General features: G+C 47.1%; 1 protein-coding gene across 1 annotated transcript; it reads right to left on the reverse strand.

Moving 5' to 3' along the window:
- Nucleotides 1-979: 979 nt before the first annotated feature.
- Nucleotides 980-13,515, reverse strand: LOC308532613 (phosphofurin acidic cluster sorting protein 2-like; the record flags this gene model as incomplete). Its single annotated transcript, XM_081110126.1, has 5 exons — nt 980-2,318; nt 2,433-4,720; nt 12,671-12,779; nt 13,174-13,285; nt 13,494-13,515. The coding sequence occupies 5 exons, from the start codon at nt 13,513-13,515 to the stop codon at nt 980-982; spliced, it is 3,870 nt and encodes a 1,289-aa protein (XP_080966252.1).
- Between the last annotated feature and the right edge of the window lie 9,759 nt (nt 13,516-23,274).

The raw sequence follows: 23,274 nt of genomic DNA on the forward strand, positions 1-23,274 counted from the left end.
ATTAGAAAAGAGCTAAACCCAAGGCCCCAAAGAGAATCACAATTTGGCAGTGGCTTCTTCAACAGAAAGAGAAAATGACCAGTTGGTTCAATCACAGCCCCTGCAGCAGACTTCTCCACTGCCTAGGCTCCCAGAGAACACTTACCAGGGAGGAACCCAGCGAGTCCCTACAATAACCCTATGAGCCTGCTCCCTGCTTCTGGGAGGTTTCAGAGGAACAAACACTCAGAGAGTTGCAGTGACCTGAAGGCAAACAGCCAACAGGTGGCCTGGTGAGCATGTGCTCTGGAGGGGGAGGGGCTCACCTGGTAAATAATTGGTTCCACAGCTGCTGGGTGGTAACAAATGTTCTGTAGTAACAGGAACGAAGGTGGGTTCCCTCTTCAGGTAATCACCACTTTGTCTAGCCAGTGTGCTAGGGCGATGCGCACCATACAGGTCTTTTCTCTTTCTGCCTGTGAGGCTGGAGTTCACTGGTAACCCTGAGTAGGTGGTGCTAGACCAGTTGGCTGTCGGGCAGCTGTTTCCCCAGGGCTGGGCTGACTGGACTCCAAGTTCTGCTCAGAATACTGCCATCAGAGGCTAGCCCTTGACCTCTGGCTGCCAACCTCTGAGTCTGGGCACAGGTTGGAGCTGTCTCCCAGGGAAGCAGAGTCCTGGCTTCCTGGAAGGGCAGGTCTTCAAGGCAAGAACCCTTCTCACTGAGAATGTTGGGCATCCGGAGGCCAAAACACATCTTCCATGATGCTCCAGCTCAACACTGCCCTCCTGAGTCCCACCCACCACAGCCTTCTGGTTACTGAACAGAGCATTGAGGAGCTCCCAGGGAGGGGCAACCCCCTTAGGTTCCAGGCTGTGAGCACATTCTCTTTGCGTTCCCAGGGTCTGTGTCTGTAGGAAACTGTACTCTTCACAGAAAAGCAGCTGGGTCCTTCTGGTCTTGGCCAAGGCAGAGTGAAGGGCAGAGGAAGGGGGAGGGCTAGAAGGTGGGATTGTTGTGTCCGAAGATGCAGATGGGGAAGTGCTTGACGTGGGAGGACCACTGGGCTGACAACTGGAAAAACGCCACGTCCTCCCACTCCACGCCATCGATGACGACCGGCAGCATGCTCTGCTGGTGCTTGGCCCTGCAAACCAGGCGACCAATGCCCTGGATGCACTGGCTTTGGGACTCCACATTCTCGTCCGTGGTTTTCTTGGGCGCCTTCTTTTTTCTGTCCTTGGTGACCACAGCCATGGACAAGGCAGGTGTTGCTGTGCCCTCACCACTGCGGGGCAGCCTGCTGACCTGGACAGACTGGAAGAAGCACTTGAGTGTGTTTTTGGTGGTAGGCAGCTGTTTCTTCTCTGTGACTCTCTTCGTATCTATTGGCTGGGCTGCTGTCCAGTAATCCACCTGCAGCTCCATCATGTGTGCATGGACACTCTGACTGGTGGAGGACAGGCTCCCACTCATTGATGCGGGGGAGAGTGTGTTGGGTGAGGCCTTCCCGGTAGGGGACAGAAGCTCACCGGAGCATGAGGTGACTACATCATCTGAGCCTCCTGACATGGCTGCAGATGGTTCCACTCTTCCAACCTTCACTGCCCCCACAAAGGGGATGAGCTGTGTGGACTTTTCATTGGGGCGCTGCTGCTTAGACATGAGAATGGCCTCAGCAATGGGCAGCAGGTAGACACAGTTGGCCCCTGCAACGTACTCAGAGATTCTCGACACAACGTCCTGTGTGTCCTGCAAGGTGTTCTCAGACTCCAGGTTGTTGAACATGTCCCGCCAGTACAGGTCCTGGAAGAAGTTGTTGTAGCGGCAGTCCATGGAGCCCAGGTAGCTGGCCAAGGGGTGGGGACCCAGCGGGATGACCAGGAAGCGCATGTAGTCTAGCCATTGGGGTGGCTGCTGGGACAGCTGCCTCACGAAGACCCGCAGCACAGCGTTGAAGTAGGGCTGTGCCCCTGCCACCGCCATCTTCACAGGCGTCAGGGCCTGGGAATCGCAGTTGCAGTATCTCTGCATGTGTGAGACGATGATGCTGAAGGCCTCCTGGACGTCATCTGTGGAGCAAGTGCACACCACGGGCAGCGAGTGCCCCTGCAGGATGTCCGAAAGTAACTGGCCCTGCCAGGCGCAGGTGTTGACCAGGATGATGTTCTCGGGCATCTTGTCCTGGCAAATGAGGATGTTGTGGAGCTGGTCATGGATGGGCTTCCTGGGGATCTGCCACTGGCTCTGTGGGTATGGGCTCTCGTTGCCCATTCTGTTGACCCACTCATTCAGGGCTGTGCCGCAGCCCCGGTGGCCAGCCTGCTTCCTCTTGGACCTGCTGGAGGGCAGGACCAGAGACTTGGTGAAGCGCACTATGGATGGCAGCTTCTTGGTGAACCAATGCTGGGCGGAGGACCCTGCCTCCCGGTTGTCCTCCAGCTGTGCCAGCTGCTTCCCAGGGGAGCGAATTGTGTGGGCCACTGAGTCAGAGCTACTATCGCTTGACATGCTGTCAAAGTATCGCCTGAGTTTGGGCTTTGGGGTGCTGGGGACACTGATATCGTCCTCCGTGTCTAGGCTACTGTCACTAGAGCTCAGCACAATATCATACCGACGGTGCAGAGCCTTCTCCACTTTGGGGACATGCCTCACAAGGGCCTGTTCTGAGGATATGACCTTCTCCGACACTTGGGCCCTGAGCATAGATGCCACGGCTTCCTGGTGGTAATTGTGTTGCCTGTTCATGCACCTCCTTCTTACTATGAGATTCCCTTGGTCCAAGTTATTCTCCTGGGACTGCCTGTGGACGGCATTGTGACTGGCCGGCTGCTCAAAGAAGCAGCTCTCAGATGTGCTGGCGAGGTGGTTATGCGAGGTTTGGGCCTTAGTGCTGGCCGGCATGGCAGTGGCCTCCTGATCGATAGGCTGGCGGGACAGGGAGGCCATTCGAATCTTAGTGGTGGGTGTGCTGTAGGCCACAAGTTGGGAGTCACTGTGGCTTGTCTGCTTGCCTCCCGGGGCCCTCGCGTTCTCAGGCGGGTGGGCCAGACTCAGAGGCTCCTTTTGGATCCTGGTGCTGTGGAGGCCCCGCATCTCCATCGGCAAGCTGGAGTCTGACAGGCCTTCCATGTATGGCCTGAGCTCGGGACTGGGGCTGCTGAGGACACTGTGATTGTCCATCATGCCTGGGCCGCTAGACAGCCCTTCAAAGTATGGCCGAAGCTTAGGTATGGTGGTGCTGAGGACGCTGCCATCGTCCTCAGTGTCTGTGCCACTGTCACTGGGGTTCGGCAGCATGTCATACAGGAGGTCCAGGTCCTCCTCCACCTCCGGGACCTGCTCCCCATGGTCCTGCTCAGGGTCCAGGACCTCCTCCGAACCTTGGACTGTGCGCAGCCATAACAGGACTTTCTGGTGGTAGTTCTGTTGCGTGGTCAGGGTGCTCCTTGTGAATATGAGAGTCCCCTCATCACAGTCACCCTCCTCCTGGTCAGCGGTGTGGTAGCTGGCCTCCCGCTGCGAGAAGAAGCTCTCACACATGCACTCAGAGTAGTTGTCCGAGGACTCAGCCTCGGGACTGGCTTGCCTGGCGCTGTCCTCCTGGTCGATGGGCGGCATGGACAGAGAGATCTGGATGTTGTCCACCTTGCTGGTGGTTGTGCTGTGGGCCACAAATCCATTGTCCATCTCACTTGGCTGCTTGCCTCCCAGGGCCCACGAATTCTCGGGCATGTGGGGCAGACTCAGAGGCTCTGCTTGGTTCCTGTCACTGTGGCTGCCCCACATCTCCGTCTGCAAACTGGAGTCTGACAGGCCATCCAAGTATGGCCTGAGCTTGGGCCTGGGGGTGCTGAGGACGCTCTTATCATCCTCCAGGTATGGGTCACTTTTCTTGCACTTCCCCATCATGTCAGACCGAAGGTCCCTCTCTGACACTTTGGACCTGTGAAACAGCGCCAGGACTTTCAGCTTCAGGTTTCCTCCTATGGACGGCCCGTGCTTCTTTGGTTCCCCCTTCTCCAAGGCATCCTTGTGCAGGTCCTGTCTGTGCTTTCCCCTGCCGCTGGCCTGCAGCTCATTCTGCCCCTCGTAGTTCCCTGCCGCCTTGGCCTTAGGGCTGACCTGCATGGCACTGTCCTCGTGTTCGATGGGCTCACTGCACAGGGAGGAGATCCAGATCTCGGCCACCGCAGTGGAGGATTCCTTGATGCTGCGAAAGAGGCTCACCATCTGGCCACACCTGGGGTTTCGCTGCATGACGTCAGCCATGTGGATGGCGCCAGAGGCCAGTGTCTTGTAGCCCAGGACGTTTCTGTTCTTAGAGCATTTCCTCTGCTCCAGCAGGATCAGGAGCTTGTTACCTTCTCCCTTGAGGAAGTGGTTGTACTGCAGGGAGAAGGTGAGTGACAGGTTGGTGTGCACTGGTCTACTGCGGGGCAGCACAATCTCTTGGGACCTCAGGATGCCCTTGGAGTCCCGCATCCTCACGGAAATTACCACGGAGTTGAGGTCCTTGGCCAGCTTCTTGAAGATCACTAGCTTCGTTACAGTGAGACTACACCACCTGGGCACGCAGCTGGGGCTGGAGCAGTCCACCTCCCAGGTGGCGAACAGGTTCTGGGGGACCAGTGTTTTGAGCACCGTGGACGTGCTGGCCAGGCCCACAGTTCGTGAGGAAGCTGCAGCTGCTGGCACCCTACCGGACCTTTTCCTACTCAGGGTTGGTGGTTTTTTCTCCTGTGGTGGGACAGAGGAGGGACATGATTGGTGCATGAAGTGGGGCATGAGTGAATCAAAGGAGAGTGTGGCCACACAAAAAGCAGCCACTCGCTAATCTGTGATTAGGTCAGGGAAGGCCTGGGTGATGGTCTTTTAACCTCAGAGACCTAAAGTTATCACAAAGATGCTTTGAAATTAAAACGTTTTAACTAAAAGCTGTTTACGGTGGGTCGCTGGGTCCTAGGTTGGAATCTTCTGCAAAAAGGTCATTATTTACCTTAACTGAGACTGTCTACTGTCTTTTGGAATCTACAAGAACATAGCTTTGGAATGTCAAAGGAATTTTCCTTTTTTTTTGGATACTCTGTGTTCTGTGGAGACCACAAATCCCCTCATTGTTATTGAGTTCATTGTTGGCTGTTCTGTCCTATATCCCCCTATGGGAAAGAAGTATGTGTCTGTCATTTCACTTTTCATCCATCTATCACCAATGGATTTCATGCAACTCACATACATCGCCACTTCTGACCGTAATATCTAAAATAAGGTGACAAGTGCCATTCTCCAGAGCATTATTTCAATCTATTGAGGTTTTGATTCAAGGCAAATGACCATTTGGCTCAGATAAAATCTCAACAATTGTTCACAGTTTTGAATGCTTCTGACATGGACATTTACTTGGCACAATACAGCAGGATCCCAGAAAATCTCACCCAGCACCACCCTGCAGACCTACACCCGGTGCTGGCATCCAGCAAAGGGTCCATTGACGCACCAGTTCCCTGCCTGCCGGTGAACCTGTGACTCTTGTCTGTTGGATTCAGGACCTTCCCTTGCTTGTGTTGCTGACTTTATTGGAGCCTTATTTTGTAATACTCTGGCGGAACAAAAGTTAACAGTTCATAGATCCCAGGCTATGGAGAGACAGGAGGGAAAATGGGACTGGTTTTCCCCCCTGGCTTTTCTATAGGATTTGCCTTTTGAGAGTCTGGGCAAACACCTTAGCTGTTTAAGTGAGAGCTGATCTTGTTCAGCTCAGAAGATACAGGGGCACATCCTCCTTCCTGCATGAATCTCAGATGTTCTTAGACAACTGAGGATCTTTGCGGATGTGTCAGAGGTCATTCCTCATGACATGCAGGAGCCCCATAAGGAAATTCCCACACAACTGCAATTAAACTAACTGGCTCTTCAGGGGGAGCACTAATGAGGTTTAGTCCACCTCTGCTGGTAGCCCTTCTGGTTGTTTAGTCAGCAAGGAGAGAAACTGAGGCACATAAGAAGGTTGAATGAGACTCTAGGGGAGTGAGCAACTTGCAGCTCAACCCATAAAGCAACAAACTTTAACCCACTACATAACACTCCTAGAAACTGTGCTGAGACTCTGCAGATACCAAACAATAAAAACAACAGCAACAAGCACACCTATAATTAACATGGGAAGTTGTGCCTCCATGGCTGGGAACTCCCAGGCCCCAGCCCTCATTAATATTCCTGATAGGAAGCCTTGACTTGCAAGTGCTTTACAGAAGGGTAAATGTAGGAAGATTTAACTACAAAATATCAACTGAGAAATGGCCAATATACAGTTTTCTTTGGGTGCCTAAATTAATTTTTCACAGGCAAAATAAAACAAAAGAAACAAATAACTATAACAATGGCGGCCTGAAAATTGAACTGATTGAGTGCATAGGATGCACATCTTGATTTGGAAATTAGAAACTTCTCAGGAGAAGCACAGGCAAATTCTCTTTAAAAAATAAATGAACAAGAAATTTCAGAGATTATCTGCCAACTCTCCTGAAGCTAATACATGCTAACACCCCATCCTCCCCCTTCTATAGCACGTCCCCTATATCTTTTGCTCTCTGAGCTTCCTTGTCTAGATGTGTTCCTTCCCTTCCCTTCTTTCTTCCCCTTCTGTCCCCTCCACTGCCCCTCCCTACTGACTTAAGGGAAAATGAGATTAGGAATTCTGCCAACTCCCTTTGGAGAAAAGCTGCTCTCAGCCAGAGAGGAATCAGCAATCATCCTCCATTTTCTCTATGGCCCTGATTGGTTCACAGAGAAATTTAACTGATGGAACATGTAATCCTGGCTATTTTATCCTATTGCAATTAATATACTCCTGGTTTCTGGGAGCAAAAGCAAGAGAATTACTAAATAAGGTTTGTAGAAATCTCGTATAGAGAAGCCTCCACACTTTAGGGATATAGGAAACTGAAACAGGATTTAGAAAAAGGATACAAACAGAAACATGCCTAGGGCTGCTCCAAGCTTGTTTTTCCTTCCCACTGATACTTTGGGAGAATTTTAAATGATCATTAAAAGGGAATCCATTGCCCTATACAGTTTGGCTAAGGAGATAGAGTGTTGCCTGCAGACTGAAGGGTCCCAGGTTTGATTCTGGTCAAGAGCACATGCCCAGGTTGCAGGCTTGATCCCCATTAGGGGGCGTGCAGAAGGCAGCCAATTGGAGATTCTCTCTCATCATTGATGTTTCTATCTCTCTCTCCCTTTCCCTTCCTCTCTGAAATCAATAAAAAATCTATTTTAAAAAAGGGGGAGGGGGAGAAGCCACTAAGTACCCTGTATATATTGAGGCTATTTTATTTCTTTTTAACCACAACCAATTAATTGCTTTCACCATCGGAATAAAGCTTTCCTACAAATGTCTGTTTTTTAATCAAAACCTGTTTCCTTCCAACTAGGGAATGTTATGAGAATATATATGGTTTGCTTATCAAATCTTCCCCAATTCCCCTGTTTAGTGAGTGTTTTTTGTTTTTTTTTACTGTTTAATGAAATCAGTGATGCTGACATATGCTTTCTCCAGAATAGTAACATATATACTTAGAATAAATGAACCAGATACTGAACCAAAAGGGAAAGTAATGATTTTAAAGGAACCTTCGAGGGGGAAACTAAGCTTGAGACTGACCGAATGTTTGCTAATCATCTCTTCTTCAGTATTATCTTCCACAAGACCCTGAGAGATGGCTGAACAGGGTACCCACCCTACTCAGAATGGCCCCAAACAGCCCAGAGACCTGCAGACATGCCTCTAACACTAGGTTTGCTCATATGTCTGCCTAAAGATGGGGGACCAGCCCATAGTGAAGTGAGAATTCTCTTTTGGGGTACATGTTCACCAAATGGGAGTAACTTGACCCTGAGTGCCTCAAACAAGAAGCCAATCTGCTTTTGTTACACCAATTACCTGGTTGCAATATAAAGTGGGTAATAGAGAGGCTTTGGCACCATTAACTTTAAGACTATCTCGTACCTGGGACCTGTGTTGCCATTCCCAGGGGAGACAGACGGCGGTTTCATATACCTAAAAGTCTTTATACCTCTCAGAGTTGTGAGCTTTCTGGAAACTAGAAAAATATTCCCAAATAGAAAGAAACCATCCAAAAATGGGTGAATGAATTTGTCAATCCCTTGCTAACATTTGTCGGGGGCGGGGGGCAACCCAGTTCCTGAGGTATTGAAAATGACTATCCTTGTTTTACAAGTGAAGTTTTCAAGGTGCCATAGGTTTTGCTCCAGAAACAATTCAAAGCCCACAAAGTCCTTCTCCCTTCCCCAAACCTCCCCTATTCATTTTGGAGTCTTACAGATAATTGGCTTCATGCAACCAAAGTCCCAGAACCCTTGAAGTGAAAATACCTGAGTTCACCAAGACGTCTTGTCTAGGCCATTTTTAAAAATACAGATCTCTGGAAGATATGACTTATCCCAATAGAAAAAACAATACCTTACCCACCTACACAAATCTCTTTAGCTTTTTCCACTATATATTTCTAACTTAGTAAGTTTTAATGAAAGCTATTAAATGTCTACACATTTTGAAATAACGTGAATACTGACACACTGATTGCTAGACAAGTCTGAAGTTCACTGCTTTTGGGGGTCTTTTAATTGCAGAAGGTCTGTAAAATGGATTTGGAGCTGTTGATGTAATGTTTTTTGCTTTGCTGAAGGTGTGTTTTTTCAAAGTAAGAGTTTGATTAAAATATGTTCATCAACGTCAATCTAAGGAATGCTGTTTGTTCACTTGTGTGCTTATGACTGGAAATTAATGCTCCTAACAGTTAAAAGTTCCAGTTACGTTGGAAGAAATTATACAGTTATGACAATAGAAGGCTTGAGGTATGGAGAGTCATATTTGAGGGAAAAGGTCACATGTAAGTTTCTCTAAGGATAGTTATTTCTGAATGGGTAAGAAGGTTTGTAAAAGGTGAGGAAAGGTTTGTAAAAGGGGGTATAGGCTATACAATTTTGTGAAAGTTTTATATAAAAATATTCTTTTATTTCTCTACCAAAAAAATAATTCAAATTGTGTGTATAGTTTTTGTGTGATATGTGTTCATCTGTGTGTTATGTGTGGTGAATTGTCAGCCTCCATATGACATTACTAGGATATAATCTTTTATTGGCCTACAAAGATTAAATGCTTATGTAAATTAAGGAGAATTCTGTAGTCTGGACAAAATACTTAATATTACAACTGCTTGCAAGTATGATTAATATCTTTTAGAGTTAGTTGCCCTAAGTCTGTGTTTGCTTTACGTAGATTTACAAAAAGTCCATGGTATAATCTTTTGCACAAGTATATTTGCAACCTTCCCAAAGTTTCTATTGTAAGAGACTTTTAAAACAGGAGATGACGTTGAGTCAATTCCAATGGGCACTGGAGTACCTCAAGGATTTATTCTCTCTCCTTATTAGAGAAACGTTTTTGACTAATTTAGGACTACTTAATATGCTTGAAATTACCTGAGAAGCTTTAAAAAATTAAAAATATAAATAACTGTGCTATTTGTGTACCTATATTTTTATTAAAATGGATGTTCTAAAGATTTCAACCTGCCCTAGGAAGGAATGTACAAAGATTCAAGAAAATTTCAAATAGGAAACACTCTGTTGTAACAGTGGTCTTGGTGTCAGCGACACCAGGCCAGCCAAGAGGATGGTTCCCTGTGAGGGTGTCTGGCAGTTCGACTCCGGGTATTTGTGGCACAAACATTGGAAGTTGATGAATTATATCCAATTCTCAATACAAGAAGCCATGGACAATGTTTTAAAATCTTACATGCTTTCTGTTCCTTTTATATTGAAATTATGTATTGAATCCAAATATATACATATACTTATATATTTTCATATCGTTCTCTGTAAATTTACAGTAATTGTTGTTATCCAAAAATTATTGCCTTGAAATGTTATATTTTACCAAAAAGGCAGTTTTTCATCAATTGCATTGCAATCAAAACTATAACCATACCACTTTGTTTTGTCGTTCATAGATATTGTTTTACTTTACTGCATTTTCAAATATGTTACATCTTTAGAAAAATTCATGAAAAGGACTCTTGACTTACTCTATTTTTTTATTCTTTTCATATATTTTATTGATGAGAGAGAAACATCGATCAGCTGCCTCTGGCACAATCCCTACTGGAAATGTGCCTGCAACCAATGTATATGCCCTTGAACTGAATTGAACCTGGGACCCTTGAATCCTCAGGTCTAAGCTCCACCCACTGAGCCAAACTGGTCAGGGCTTGACTTACTCTAAGTAACAGGTTTCTACACAGGTCACATCTCTGAACTGAATGCAGAAGTATAGATCTCTAAGGAATGAGTGAATTCACGAAAATACTAGCAAATAACCAGGATAAACAACAAAATGGGTAGGGAACTAAATGAAGAGAAGATGGTTATTATTGTTATGACTCTGTTTAAAATACTGCTGATTTTTAAATCATTTTGTTTTTCAAATATAAGGAAAACTGAAAAGCAGAAATTCTACATTACTATCCATGACTCACTAGGAAGGTTAGAGGCAATGATACATTAGTGACATTCATTTCACAGTAATCCCAAGAGACAAAGACTTCAAGGACCAAAACCTACAACCTGGAGATTTTGTTTATTGAAACACATTAATTAAAGACTCTCTCCAATGTGTTAAAAAGGATGTTACCTTATGAGAGGCCTAACCATAAATGGATATCTGTCACTGACACTGCCCTCCATCCACCAAGGAGACTGAAGACTTGTCAAGGATGAGAAACCACTGGCCATGGGGGCTGACAGCTTTCCCAAGAAGTCAACAAGGCCTGGATGCTGACAGATTACTGCTGCTCAAACCTTCTTCTTCTATCTCCTAACTGTTATTGATTATATGTACACCAACTGATTTTTATATTTTTATTACACACCTTATTACTTATGAGTAGTTGAATTTTGATATCTGCTAAGTTTCCCCACCTACTAGACAAGTACATTCTAATGATCAGTATGGAAAGGAAACAGTAGAGAGTCTTAATTCTTCAGGTAAAACATAGCATAAGTACAAGGAACAGTGGATGAAGAAGAAAACATATAATTAGCTTAATAAGCAATTATGAAAATACATGCAAAGGGTTTTTGGTTGGCTGGGATGCTTATTTTCCTTAGTCACTTTCTTGTCTAGTAGTAGACATTTTCTATTCCTAAGCAGTGTTCCTGCTTTAATGTTTTTGCTTTTGTTCCTGGTATGTAAATGTTATACTAGATACAAAATACCAAAACTTAAGACAAGCAGCAAACGGACTCTGCTCATGTTAGCTCAAAATATAAAATTGATACAGAATATTTTTTAACAAGAACACATAGGATCTCATGCCTCCCATGCACCTGCCTTTTTATTTTGATTAATAATAAAAATTCCACTTTGAATGCCATTTAAGGTTATAGTCTTACCTTATCCCGAATGGTCCATTGTTCAGGAAGACATAACACTAACACTCATCATCAATGCATAATTTGTATTGATTTCTGAATAAAAGGAGGATGTGTGAATGAAAAAGGGGCCCCATGCTGACCTGACTAGCTCAGGGAAGTCCTGCAAGGCAGCCTTGCAAACTCAGAGACCTTAAGTAACTACAAAGGATGGTCTGAAATTAAAACACTAACAGGAGCTCATGATGGGTCGTCAGATCCTTGTGTGGCATCTTCCCTGACAAAGACCAATCTTTACCTTAACTGAGTGTGTGTACTGCCTTTTTGCCTCTATGATAACATATCATTTGATTTTCCTTATTTTGGACACCTCATTCTCAGGCACTGTTCTGTGCTCTGCGGAGATCAGAGATCCCTTCGTTGCTATTGAGTTCATTGTTGACTTGAAACTATCCTCCATCCACCATTGTAAAAGAAATATGTGCCTATCATTTTACCCTTTTTCCAATCACAGAAGTGTCTCCAATTTGCTTTCTCCTGTCTCCCTAATCTATCACCCATGGATTTCAAGCAACCCACATAAGTCTGCACTTTTGCTTGTATTGTATAAAATGAGGTGCAAAATTGTCATTCTCAGGAGCATTTTCTCATCCCATTGAGATTTTTCTCGCTCACAATTGTTGACATTTTGGATCAAATAAACACACACACATTTTTCAGAGGTCTGAAAGTTTTTCACATTAATAAGAGAAAAGGTTCTTGGCAGGAAAAGTAGAATTGCAGGTGAGGAATATGAAGCACATTAGTATCTTAGGTCATTGTCTTAGCAGAGGACAAACAGCACATGCTTGTATTAACAGTGTCACCCGTGCGATTTCTGACAGAACACCCCAATGTGTGATGAGCACACAGAGGCTTTTCCTGGGGGGGCAAGATTTGGATGTCAGGACATGTGGCATGTTTAGTGTGGCACCGTCGTCATGGCAATGGAAGGTTTTAAGTCCAGGTCCCACAGAAAAAAGACGTGGATCTCTGTGATAAGCAGTCGCGGTCCCCATACAATGTGCAGCCCTGGGAGGCCCCAGCTCCTGACATGGAGGAGACGAGGACCCAGATTCCTTTGGGAACTGGACACTAGGAGGGATCTCAGGGGAGTAGCAGGGTGCATTCTGGAACCTGAGTCCTGCTGACTCCCTGGGGTCCTGGAGTTTGGGTCAGTTGGGCACCTACACTCACCCTGCGGCGGTGCTTCAGGCTTGAGGATATCTCAGGTGTCTGTGCCACCTGCAAGGGCGTGGAATTGAAGACCCCATCTGTCGGCTCCGGTCCGCTCTCCTGTGCAGAGCTCTATACAGACAGTTTCCAGTCACCAGGGGAAAACCTCAGAGCCCTGTTTTGCTGGTTCTCTAAAACTTGTGACTCTCCACTCCAGACACACAGAATGTGATCTGCTGAGACCTCTACTGGCAAGGAAAAGGCATGACAGCCTGAGGGCCTAGGACTCCCATTGGCATAGATAAGGGACCCCTCTAGAGCCCCATCTCCACCTGCCTGCCCTACCCTGGGGTGTGATCACAGCAGGACCTCGAGGTTATCCACTGCTCCAAACACTCCCGCGGTTCTCCCTGCAGGACCCCCTATCCACCACATGAAGAGGGGGGATGTGGGCTGCACAGGGATGGCCCACAGAGGAGGCTGGCCTGGCGTGAATGGGTCTGACCCAGGCCACCTTCACTTACCTGAGGGGATCTTCTTGAAAACGGCCAGAGATGTCGGGCACGAGTGGTGAACCGTCTACAGAGTCTGGAACAACGCTCCCTGCAGGGTCTCCGGGAACCAGAGCCCCCACAACTGGGAACACAACAAGAGAACATGTTGAACTGTCAACTGTCTCTTGCCAAGTGAGTGGCAGTTGGGCAGTTGCTAGAAAGTGGGTGCCTGGTTACGGGGGTTCCAAGTTCTATTAGGAAGTGACCTCACTTCCTGGAATTGCCTCCCTGACTCCCCTCACCTAATAACAGCTATAGATAGTCCTGTGGGCTGCTGACTGCTCACCTACCTTCTCCATGGAATACCAACATTGTACACAGTGACACGAACACACCCTCTCCACAAGGTTTAGCTGCAGCCAGGGTACTAGGTTTGAAGAGACAGACCAGGGCTCAGAATCAACCCCTCATTCTTACCTCTTCTTGATCCTGGATAAGTCATTGTGCCTGTTAGATCCTGTCTCTTCTCTGCCTGCAGAATGGATTATTGCAGCATGTGCTTCTTAGCGATATTCACGCTCATGAAGGTAGTAGCTATAAAGTAGGAGGAGGAATGCCACAAGGCAAAAGTGCCTACAACCTCTTTTTCTTCCTATTGTCACCTCCTTGGTGTCTGATTTTCTTTTAATACCACCCAGAGTCATTTAATGTGTGTGTGTGTGTGTGTGTGTGTGTGTGTGTGTGTGTGTGAGAGAGAGAGAGAGAGAGAGAGAGAGAGAGAGAGAGAGAGAGATTGTGTGCACGCACACACACATATGCTAGTGCTAGGTTGTACTGTGTTAACAAAGCCTGAATACAGTAGTTTGCAGAGGCAACGATTAATTTCATAGCCATATGACTTCAATGATCTGGTGGAACTAAAAAGACGTCCTGATTTTTTGGATTATTCATCTTTTTTCTTATTGTAAGGATGAGAGTAAGAACTTACAAGGTCATATGTCAGAGTGGAAACCACAAGTTGACATTTTATTTGACAATGGCTTGTGGGGGACATGACTTCCATTTCCCCCTTTCTAACAGCTGCCAATTCCATATCCAGGTGGTCTGGGGAGTTTGGGTCAAGGCCCCAGAGTGGAGTTATTAGCACAGCTCACTGGCCTGGCCAGAGTGATGACGGTTGTATGTGGACATGTGACTTCAGTGAGTTGAATAAAATTCTTCTTATTAGTCACAAGAAAAAATGTTCCGTTTGCATATGTCTCATGGCCTTGTGAAAACATGGTTTTAGTCAATAATCATGTGAGAGGTGCAAATGAAAACAAAAACGAGGGCCCTGGCCGGTTTAGTCAGTGGAAAGAGTGTTGGCCTGAGGAATGAATAGTCCCGGCTTCGATTCCGGTCAAGGGCACATGCCCAGTTATGGGCATTGATCCCCAATAGGGGCATGTAGGAGGCAGCTAATCAATGATTCTCTCATCACTGATTTTTTTCTCTCTCTCTCTGAAATCAATAAAAATATATTTGTTCAAAACACAATGGGATGCCGTCTCACACTTGTCAGAATGGCTATCATCCACAAATCAAGAAAGGACAAATGCTGGTGATTATGTGGAAAAAAAGGAACCCTTGTGCACTGCTGGTGGGAACATAGACTGGAGCAGGCATTGTGGAAAACAGTCTGGAGCTTCTTTGAAAAATTAAAAATGAAACTCCCATTTGACCCAGTAATTCCACTTCTGGAATATATCCCAAGAAAGCAGAAAACACCAATCGAAAAGGATATATGCATCCCTGTGTTCATAGCAGCACAATAGCTAAGATTTGGAAACAGCCTAAATTCCCATCAGCGTAAGTGCCCAACAGCAGCTGAGTGGAAAAAACCTGTGGTACATCTACATAATGGAATACTATGCTGCTGTAAAAAAGAAAGAAGTATTACCATTCACAACAGCTTGCATGGACATGGAGAGCATTATGCTAAGTGAAATAAGCCAGTCAGATATAAATAAATATCATACGGTCTCATTCATTTGTGGAATATAATGAATAACATAAACTGATGAACAAAAATCGATCCAGAGACAGAGAAGCATCAAACAGACCATCAAACCTCAGCAGGAAGGCAGGGGAGAGTGGGGGAGAGAGTAAGAGACCAAGCAGAGGTCTTGAATGCATGCATATAAGCATAATCAATGGACACAGTCATTAAGGGGGTAGGGGCATGTGCTGCAGGTGGGGGTGGCTGGGGAGGGGTCGAGGGGAAAAATGGAAACATATGTTATACTTTAAACCATAATAAAATAAAATAATACAAATATTTCTCTTAGTAAAAAAAAAAAAAAGCTAGTGCTCTTTCTGGGTCCCAGAACAAAGCGCCCCCTGAGCCCTAGATATGGAGGAACATGCAGGAGCTTCCCAGTATGTCAGGATTTCTAATGTCCAGACCAACTCTGTTGGAGAGGTCGGAGCCTTGGGCTGGAAGGTCTGAACATTCCTTAACTCTGGGCTCTGAATGTCATGGACATTGGGTGATATCTGCCACTCTATGGACATCAGTTTCCCAATTTTCCATTGAGGGTTGGGTTCAGAACTTCATAAGCCTGACCTCACAACAAAGGGGCCCAGCTCCCTCCACCCTGGGTGGGCACTGGACAGAGGTGCATGCCTGTGGTTCCAACTCTGGGCTCCTTTTCAGTCAAATACTGGCCAAAGGCTCATTTACCTGCTGAATGCTTACCATCTCCCCCATGCCTCTCCATGTCTGTGCATGATGTCACCAGCAGATCTTTTTCCAGAGCCCCCGAGGAAACCTGGGTGCAGCCATGACCCCAACTTTGAGGACACACCGCTGGATTCATCTCAGGCTCTGTTGGGCTCAGTATATTGTTCATTTATTTCTAAATACATATTACCCTTCTGGAAAAAGCATGTGTTGGTATCACTGATTTCATAAAACAAACAAATAAGCAAACTAAACACCTCTCCCTATCAGCTGATTTGGGGCATATTTTATTAGCAAAGATAGATATTTGGTAATATTGCTGTAACATTCCCTAGTTGGAAATAGGTTTTGATTAAAAACAGACATTGGTTAAATATTCCTGCCATTTGCACAGATGCTTTACTCTGAAGGAGAAGATAATTAGTTGGCTGTGGTTAGGAATAAATAGAGTAGCCCCAGTGTCTACAGGGGTCTTAGTGGCTTCTCTTTCTATGATAATTTCACCTGCTCCCAAACTATCAGTGAGAAGGGAAACACCCATGGATCAACCCTATATTTGTGTGTGTGTGTTTGTGTGTGTGTGTGTGTGTGTGTGTGTGGTTTGTTTGTTATTGGTTTTCTACATCCCATTTCAGTGAACAGATTTCTCTACAGGAATTTTCTTGAAAGCCTTATTTAGAATTTGTGTTGCATTTGCTGACAGAAACCATTAGCTATATTAATTGGAATCAGTTAGAATATCCAGGATTACATATTCTAAGAGTTAAATGCCTTTGTGAACCCATCAGGGTCATTGAGAAAATCAGGAACATTTGCTGGTTCCTCTCTTGCTGGGACAAGCTTTTCTCCAAAGGGAGTTGTTAGAATTCCTATTCTCATTTTCTCTTAAGTCAGTAGGAAGCGATAGTGGAGGGGACTGAAGGGAAAGGAAGAAGGATGGAAAAGGGTGCAGAATATAGTGGGAGAACTAGAGAAGGTGGAAGAATGGGGTGTTGGCAATTATTACCTTCAGAAGAGTTCAGAGACAGTCTATACAATTTCTAATTCCTGAATTGTTTTTAATGGAATTTATATGTGCTTCTGAAAATCTCCTGATTTCCAAATCAAGATATGCTTCCATTCACTCATTCAGTTTAATGTTAGACCTGGCATTTTCCTAATTTTTATTGCATGCCAAAAATTAATTTAGGCACACAAATAAAACTGCACTTTGGCCATTTTTTGGAGGATATTTTCTAATTAAATCTTCCCATTTCTGTAAAGCACGTGTAAGTAAAAGCTTCCTATCAGGAATATTAGTGAGGGCTGGGATCAGGCATCTCCTGGACTTGGAGGCACCACTTCCCATGTTAATTTTAGGTGTGTTTTGTTGTTGTTGTTTTGTAGTTGTGTGTATGTGTATGTGGTTTTTCTTTTCTTTCTGATATCTGCAGAATCGGAGCAAATTTTCTAGGATTGTTATATAATGTAGTTGGTCAACCTGTGTTGCTTATCGGTTGAGCTCCATGAGGCTCTCACCCCTCAAATCACATTCAAACCTCTGATGTGCCTCGGTTGATCTCCCTGCTGTCTCAAACAACCACAGGGTCAGGGAACGGTTGACCAAACCTTATGGGTGCTCCCCCACCAGAACCAGTCACTTTAGTTGCAATTGTGTTGAAATTTTGCTTTGGGGCTCCTGCACATCATGAGGAATGACATCACACATCCACAGAGATTCTTAGTCCCCTAAGAATACCTAATACTCGGACCTGAAGGAGAATATGACACTGTATTTTTGGAGTTGATTCAGTTCAACTCTAATTTAAATGATAATGGGTTTTGGGGTTTTTTTTGGTTTTTTTTTGCTCTGATTCTCAGAACGCAATTCCGATTGGAAAGCCACAGTTTAACAACAGCCACCAATTTTTTTCCTACTGTCGTCTTAACCTAAGTTCCACCAACCCTTAATCTTAGTTCTATCTGGAGTATTTAAAAATACAGCTCAAATAAATCTAACCCTCTACCACCAGCAAGGGAAAAGTCATGGATTTAAGATACAACTCACCCAGGTTCACCCAATGGGTGGGGAACCAGCAGTTCAATGGGTCCTTTGTTGAATCCTGACACCATGTCCACGGGTTGGTCCTGGGTGAGCTCTTTTGGAATCCTGACCCACTATGTCAAGGAAATGTCAAAGTATGAAACATTCAAACTTGTCAAGAATTTTGGTCGTTTATTTAAGTCCCACTGTCAATAACTGGCAGGATGAAAATCTCAGCGGATTGAGATATTCTCTCTGGCAGTTTTGCACCTTATTTTATACATTACAATCAGAACAGGAGATGTATGGTGGTAACAGGAAACCCAGTGGTGATGCATTAGGGTTTCAGAGAAATCAAAGCGGCGAATTCTCTGTGACTGGATAAACAGTAAAAAGACACAGAGATACTTCTTTTACATGGTGGATATAGGATAGTTACAAGTCAACAATGAACTCAGTAAGAATGAGGGGATTTTTGGTCTGCGCAGAGCATTGCCTATGTGTTGAGGGGCCTGGAACTAGGGAAATTCCTTTGACATTCCAAATTATATGTTATTGTAGATGCCAAAAGGCAATAGACAGGCTCAGTGAAGGTAAAGATTGACCTTTGTCAGGGAAGATGCCAGCCTAGGACATGACTACCTGCCATAAACTGCTTTTAGTTTGAAAGTTTTCATTTCAGAACACTCTTTTTGATAACTTTAGGTCTCTGAGTTTGCAAGAACACCACACAGGGCTTCCCTGAGCTAGTCAGTGAGCATGTGGTTCCTTTTCACACACACAGTTCTTGGATCACTTGTGCCCCACCTCCTTTCAACAGTCACTGAGTGCTTAGGGCAGTGGTCGACAAACTCATTAGTCAACAGAGCCAAATATAACAGCACAACGATTGAAATTTCTTTTGAGAGCCAAATTTTTTAAACGTAAATTATATAGGTAACTACATTGTTATTAACTTTATTAGGGTACTCCTAAGGCTTAGGAAGAGCCACAGTCAAGGGGCCAAAGAGCCGCATGTGGCTCGCGAGCCGCAGGTTGCCAATCATGGACTTAGGGGATTGGTCTGAACTAAAGCCCCAACCAACCTGGCAGTTCATAAACTGCCCCTGAGGGAATGTCCCTCCTCTGTACCAACACAGGAAGAGAAACCATCACCACAGAATGCAGAAGGACCTGTACGTTGTAACCAGATGCAGCTACCTTGCTGCCCACAGTCCTGGTCTCCACATCTCCCGCTCCCCCATCCCTGTGCCCAGGTTCAACACCAATGCCCAAGAACCTGTTTGCTACCCAGGAGTTGGACAGCCCTAGCCTCAGATTCGTGCCCAGGTTGTGCAACCTGACCTTAATGAAGATGGTGGTGTGCAAAGAGTTGGAGAAGGACCTCATCTGCATGGTGATCGCCATGAAGATGCAGTACTCCAACCTCATATCGATGGTGATCACTGTGAAGATGCAGGGCTCCAATACATCCTACGGGAGTATGCTGTTCCCCAGTGAACAACTGGAGACAGTCCTGGGGTTGACCTCACTGCAGGACCCCCACTTTCTCTGTGAGAAGGCAACAAGCTACAGGCCCTGCTGCACTGGAGGAAGTGCTTTAAGAACCAGACCATCTGGAGCTAGAAGACACTCCCTGAGGGCGCCATCCGCATGGCCAAGGTCAGGCAGCGAACCCTGAAGGGTGGACAAAGTGGCCGAGGAGGCTTCTGCTAATGTGGCCGAGATCTGGATTGCTCCCTGTCCAACCAGCCCATCCACTGGGAGGACAGTGCCATACAGGACAGATGCAAGGCTAAGTCAAGGGTTAATTACTCCGAGGGGGTACATCAGAGCTTCTCCTCTGAGCAACAGGCCAGCAACTATGCCACCTATGGACCGAACTTAGCTGAGAAGGGCATTGACATGGGGATGCTCAAGAAGTAGAGGCCATGGATATTAGGAAAGATGTGCATTACCAGGCCACAAAAGATCAAGGAAATAGTGGTGTCTTAGCTGGGAAATTTCAAAGTGTTGGAGGAGGCTGTGGACTCGAGCAGGACACAGCAGACCATGTCCCAGAGTTGGAGTGGGACCTGGACCTTCTACTTAACACACTGCAAAACCCCAGGGACAGTGGCCCAGACATGGAGGATGAGAACAGCACCCTCAGCACCCTCAAACCCAAGCTCAGACTGTTCTTTGAAGGGTTGGCACACTCCAGCTCACAGACACAGACGGAAGCATCCACAGGGCCCGCAGCGAAGAGGAGCCTGCAATCATGGCCAAAGTGCAAGAAAACACGTGAGCCCTCAGGCATCAAACAGCCCAGAGACAGTGTTTCAGACTCGGCGGCCCACATCACCCCCTCCCCCAAAGTCGCCTGAATCTGGACCTCCTCCATGTCTAGCCAGTCCACTCACCATGTGGGCAGCGCCATGTAGGCCGGCCCAAGACCAAGTCTACAAATCACTACTCTAAAAAGGAGTATGAGAGCTTCTCTGAGCAGGAGGCCGGTGAAGATGCCGCCCATGGATAGGAACTGGATCAGGAAGCAGTGACTATTGGAAGTCACAACACGGTCCATGACAAGCAGAATGTAGTGGCTTGGCTGAGCAGGGCCTAAGTGTCGGAGGAGGCCCTGGACCGTGAGCAGGACCCTGCAGATCATGTCCCCAAGTAGAGAAGGGCCCACACCTTCTGTCTAACATGCTGGAGAACCAATGACAGTAGCCCCGACAGGGAAGAAGATGACAGCCTTCTCAGCACCACCAAACCCAAGCTCAGGCCATACTGTGAAGGCCTGTCACCTTTCAGTTCAGAAATGGACATGGGGAGCATCCATGGTGCCCAGAGCCACGCGGATCTTCCGAGTTTTAGCTGGTTCTGCTGAGGGCAAGTGTGTTGGCGCACGGAGTAAACGGTCCCGGGTTCAAATCTGGTCACGGGCACAACTGTGTTGATTACAGGCTTGATCCCCAGCCCTGGCCATGGCACATGCAGGAGGCAAGCAATCCATGTGTCTCTCTCACATCCATGCCTCTCTCCCTGTCTGTCTCTCCCCGTCCCTTCAAGTTTCTCTAAAAATTCAGTGGAAAAATAACCTCTGGTGAGGGTTAACAAAACAAACAAAGCAAAACAAAGGAGCCTCCTAGTCCAGCTGAAGTGCCCAAAAAGACCAAGCTCAGTCAGCAATAGCCAAGTGACAGTGTCACCCACTTAGAGCCCCAGAGCATGCCCACCCAGGGGAACACCCAGCACCGCCCAAGGACAGCCCGGAGGTAGAGACCTCAGCCCTGGACATGCTCACCAAGAAGATGCTGCTCACTAGGCGCATCACCAAGACTGAGTCTCTCATGCCCTCCACCAAGGCCAAGGGGAAGCATCCCCGCCACCATGGCTGGGCAGGTTCCTGAAGGGGCGGCAGACGGCACAGCCATAGAACAAGTGAGCCAAGAGCCCAGACAATGAGCATGGCCAGACCCAGGGAGCCAGCTGCAGATCCCCAGGAAGACCACGTACAACCAGCTGAACCGCATACTCATCTCTGATGACCAGCTGCCAGAGAACATCATCCTGGTCAAACCTCTGATTGGCAGGAGCAGTTCCCCTCAGACACCCTGCAGGGGCACATGCTGCCTGTGCTGTGCATCTGCTTCATGGCTGACGTCCTGTGGCCTTCAGCTCCATCATCTGGTGGATACAGAGATACTGTAACGAAAATTCCCAGCCCCTTAAGCCGCTGAAGATGATGGTGGAAGGGGCACAGCACTACTTGAGCGCTGTGCTGCGGGTCTTCCTGGAGCTGCTGTCCTACTGCTGGTTGGGCGATATGCACTTCCTGGTCATCCCGCTGGATCCAGCGTTGTGGCCAGGTACCTGGGCTCCATGCATTACTGCTACAACAGCTTCTCCCAGGACCTGACCTGATGGGACCTGTTCCATAATCTGGAGGCCCAGAGCGCCATACAAGGCACACTGGACATCGTGACGAGAATCACGCAGTACATCACGGGAACAACTGTTCCTCTCAGCTTCCCATCGAGGAAGCCCTGCTCTCCTACAAGCTGAAGACACCCAATGAGGATTCCTTATAGTTCATTCTTTTCAGGGTGGCAGGTGAAATTTGGGACAGTGCAACAGTCCTCAGACACGTCGGGATACTCAGATGATGGACCCGCTTGGGCTGCAGCTTGCTTTTAACCTTCCCTTTGTCCCTACCTCTGTTCACCAATGATGCCTTGTCATCCCATTCATCTTGTCAGTGAGTGGGGTTTGTCCTCCCCCAGCCAGTGTGATGGCGCCAAGCTGATGGAGCGGCAGGTGGATTACTGGACGGCAGCCCAGCCCACAGACAGGAAGAAAGACTCGAAGAAGAAAGACCTGCCTACCGTCAACAACACCCTCAAGTGCACCTTCCAGTCTCTCCAGGTCAGCAGGCTGCCCAGCCGTGGCCAGGCCAAAGGAACACCCACCATGTGCATGACAGGACTCACCAAAAAGAAGAAAAAGAAGATGTTGTTTTCGCCCAAGAAAACCAGGACAAGGGCATGGAGTCCAAAATCCAAAAACCAGTGCTTGGGGGCATAAGCAAATTGGTCTGCAGGGCGAAGCAGCAGGAGAACATTCTGCGGGTCCTCATCAAAGGTGTGGTGTGGAATGAAGTTCTTCCAGCTGGCAGCCCAGGGTCCTTCCGCATCCAGCACTGCCCCATCTGCATCTCCAGACATTCTGACTCCACCTTCCAGCCCTGCCTGCGACCCTGCAGATGCCAAGCACAGTAGGGCCCACCTGCTTTTCTGTTCACCTTTCAGTTTAGTGCAGAAACCGACCCTGGAAACACAAAGAGAAACCTTCTTAAGTACAAAAGTGCTCACTACCCGGAAGCTAATGTGCAGCCCCCACTGGGAGCCCCAACTGCTCTGCTGATTAACCAGAACTCTCTGGAAGTCAGGCGGGCAGTGCTGAGCTGGAGAATCATGGAAGGTGAGTTTTGGCCTCAGGACCCCTAACACTCCCAGCGAGAAGGGTTCTCCCTTCTCCACCTGCCCTTCCTGGAAGCCAGGACTCTGCCTCCACAGGACTCAGAGCTGGTGGTCAGATGCCAAGGACTGGCCTCCCATTGCGGGCATCCTGAGCAGAACATGGAGTGCAGTCAGCCCAGCCCTGGGCCCCAGCTGCCAACCCGCCAAGTGGCCCCACACCATCCACTCGTGCTTTCCTAAAAAAATAGGTGTGTGGTGCAGCCCCCCAGGCACACCGGCTAGACACACTGGTGCAGTACCAGCTGCCCGCCTTCCTGAGCAGGGCCTATGCTTTCGCCCTCATCTCTCTGTGTTATGACAGAACATGTGTTCCACCCAACAGGTGTGGGTCCAACTATGTACCAGGTGAGCACCTGTCCCTG

The sequence above is a fragment of the Myotis nattereri genome (genome assembly GCF_964212035.1).
Source record: "Myotis nattereri genome assembly, chromosome: 16".
NCBI lineage: Eukaryota > Metazoa > Chordata > Mammalia > Chiroptera > Vespertilionidae > Myotis > Myotis nattereri.